Source organism: Otolemur garnettii, unplaced genomic scaffold, assembly GCF_000181295.1.
Source record: "Otolemur garnettii isolate 467f Iridium unplaced genomic scaffold, OtoGar3 scaffold00029, whole genome shotgun sequence".
Classification (NCBI taxonomy): domain Eukaryota; kingdom Metazoa; phylum Chordata; class Mammalia; order Primates; family Galagidae; genus Otolemur; species Otolemur garnettii.
The window spans coordinates 16,731,602-16,733,428 of record NW_003852424.1 but is presented as its reverse complement, the minus strand read 5'-3'; the positions used below and the strand labels follow the sequence as shown (position 1 = coordinate 16,733,428).

At 56.8% G+C, this 1,827-nt stretch overlaps 1 protein-coding gene across 1 annotated transcript in view; it reads right to left on the bottom strand.

Moving 5' to 3' along the window:
* Positions 1 to 373: 373 nt before the first annotated feature.
* The window catches only part of PIAS4 (protein inhibitor of activated STAT 4), a 33,119-nt gene continuing 31,665 nt past the window's right edge, over positions 374 to 1,827 (bottom strand). The window contains exons 10-11 of the mRNA XM_003788748.3: positions 1,042 to 1,172; positions 374 to 856 (exon numbers count right to left, since the gene is read on the bottom strand). Of these exons, the coding sequence (XP_003788796.1) occupies positions 594 to 856; positions 1,042 to 1,172 (394 nt within the window). The 3' untranslated portion in view covers positions 374 to 593. The remainder of the gene's footprint in view (positions 857 to 1,041; positions 1,173 to 1,827) is intronic.

The window sequence follows — 1,827 nt, the reverse complement described above, 5'->3', positions numbered from 1 at the left end:
CCAACCCACTCCATGGCTTCTTGGCTAAAATGTTCACTGCTCGGCGCTCAAGGGTCTCCGGGCCAGAGGACCCGTTTGCAGAGAAAAGCAAAGGAACAGATGAATGTCAAAGTGGAGGTTGCCAGAAAGGCTGTGCCCTGTCAGCCTTCCTGTCTGTCTTCCCAGCGCCCTCTGCACCAGCTGGAATGGTCATAGGAAGAGGACAGCAGGTGGCTGGGGTGGCATGGAGGGGAGGGCACATAGGGTTTCCTGGGTCCCTCCTGCCTGCCTACCGCCCCTTCCCAGGTCAGCTCCAATCAGGCTTGGGATCCAGCAGGGAGGCGGCTGTGTTGTGTGGCTGGCCTTGATGTTAAGAGTTTGACTTTTTGTTGCATTTTTTTTGTACCTTTTTTTGTCATTTTACTTTTTTTTAATCCCCGGATAGGAGAGTCCAGAGGTACAGGTGCCAGGAGCCAGGGAAAGGGGTGGAAAAACAAAATGAACGACAGTAAAAAGGAAAAAAAAAAAAAACCACTCCTCCCCTCTGCACCAAGGCCGGCCTGCGCCCCCTTTGTGGTGAGCACCAGGAAAGTCGAGTGTCCAGCGGCCAGCGGTCAGCAGGCCGGCACCAGGCCCTTCTGAAAGGGGCAGCGGCGCTTGGGCCGGGGGCCTTCCTCATCCTCCTCCTCTTCCTCCTCTTCCTCTTCCTCTTCCTCCTCTGAGGATGATGAGCTATCCAGCGTTAGGTCCACCACATCGGCTCCTGGCTTTCCGTTCTCAGTGCCACTGACTGAGCCACTGCTACCACCTGTGCCACCCATGGTGCTGCTCCCATTGATGCTGGGGGCGGGCAGGAGACCGTTGGCATCCGAGGTGCCTGTGGGTGACAGGGATGGGGACAAAGGTACTCAGGAAGCTACTAACCCACAAAAGGGGAAACCAAGGCTACTGGCTCAACCATAGGCCTGGCTGACACATATGCCCCGGCTGCCTACTCTTAGGGATCAGCAGGACCCAGAGTCAAACACAGACATAGCTGAAGTCACAGGGCCTGGGACTCACCTAGGACAAGGATGGGGCCCTGGGGGCTGCAGCTGCGCTCCTTCTCAGCACGGATTGGGCACCATGAGCCATCCACCAGGTACTCGATCTCATCAGCGTCCTCACACTCACTCAGGATCTTCGAGAGGAGCCTGGGTAGGGCAGGCAAGCTGAAGCCTGGGCCAGGTGTCCCCAGCCCTGCCACTCTACCTTGCCTGGTGGTCTTCTCTTCCTTCCCCTCCATCTCTCCCAGAAACCACCAGGTCACCACCTATCTCTCTCCAGAAGAAGCTTCAGTAATGCCTAGCAAAGACCCTTGACTGTGGGTCCCTGGGCCCAGCTGCCCCATCTCCTACCCCAGTGCCCTTGTGAGGCCTGCAGGTGCCAAGCTCTGGCAGAAGGTCTGCAGGGACACAATCACGGTGATGGATGACCAGTCATAAGCCCCCCCAACAAGTGCTGTTCAGAGGATGGGGTCAGGAGGCCTCAAGGATGCTGCCCACCCTCTCCCAGCTAGCACCTCCTCTATACCCTCCCTCCACTCTCTGATCTCAATTCTGTGCTACCATTTTCATAGAAGAGAAAACTGAAACCTCAGAGGTGAATTTTCTCAAGGACAAGTGACCAGAAATGAGTATGTGCGGCCCGCCAGCATACAGTACTGCCAGCCTGACTCATGAGGACAGTGAGGCTCGAAGGGAAGGTGCAGAGGCTCGAAGCCTCCAGGGAGGGGGCTGAGGAAGAGGTAGAATGGGATCCTTCCTGCCAGATCAAGAATAGCATTCCTGGGAGCACCCATGCCCTGCC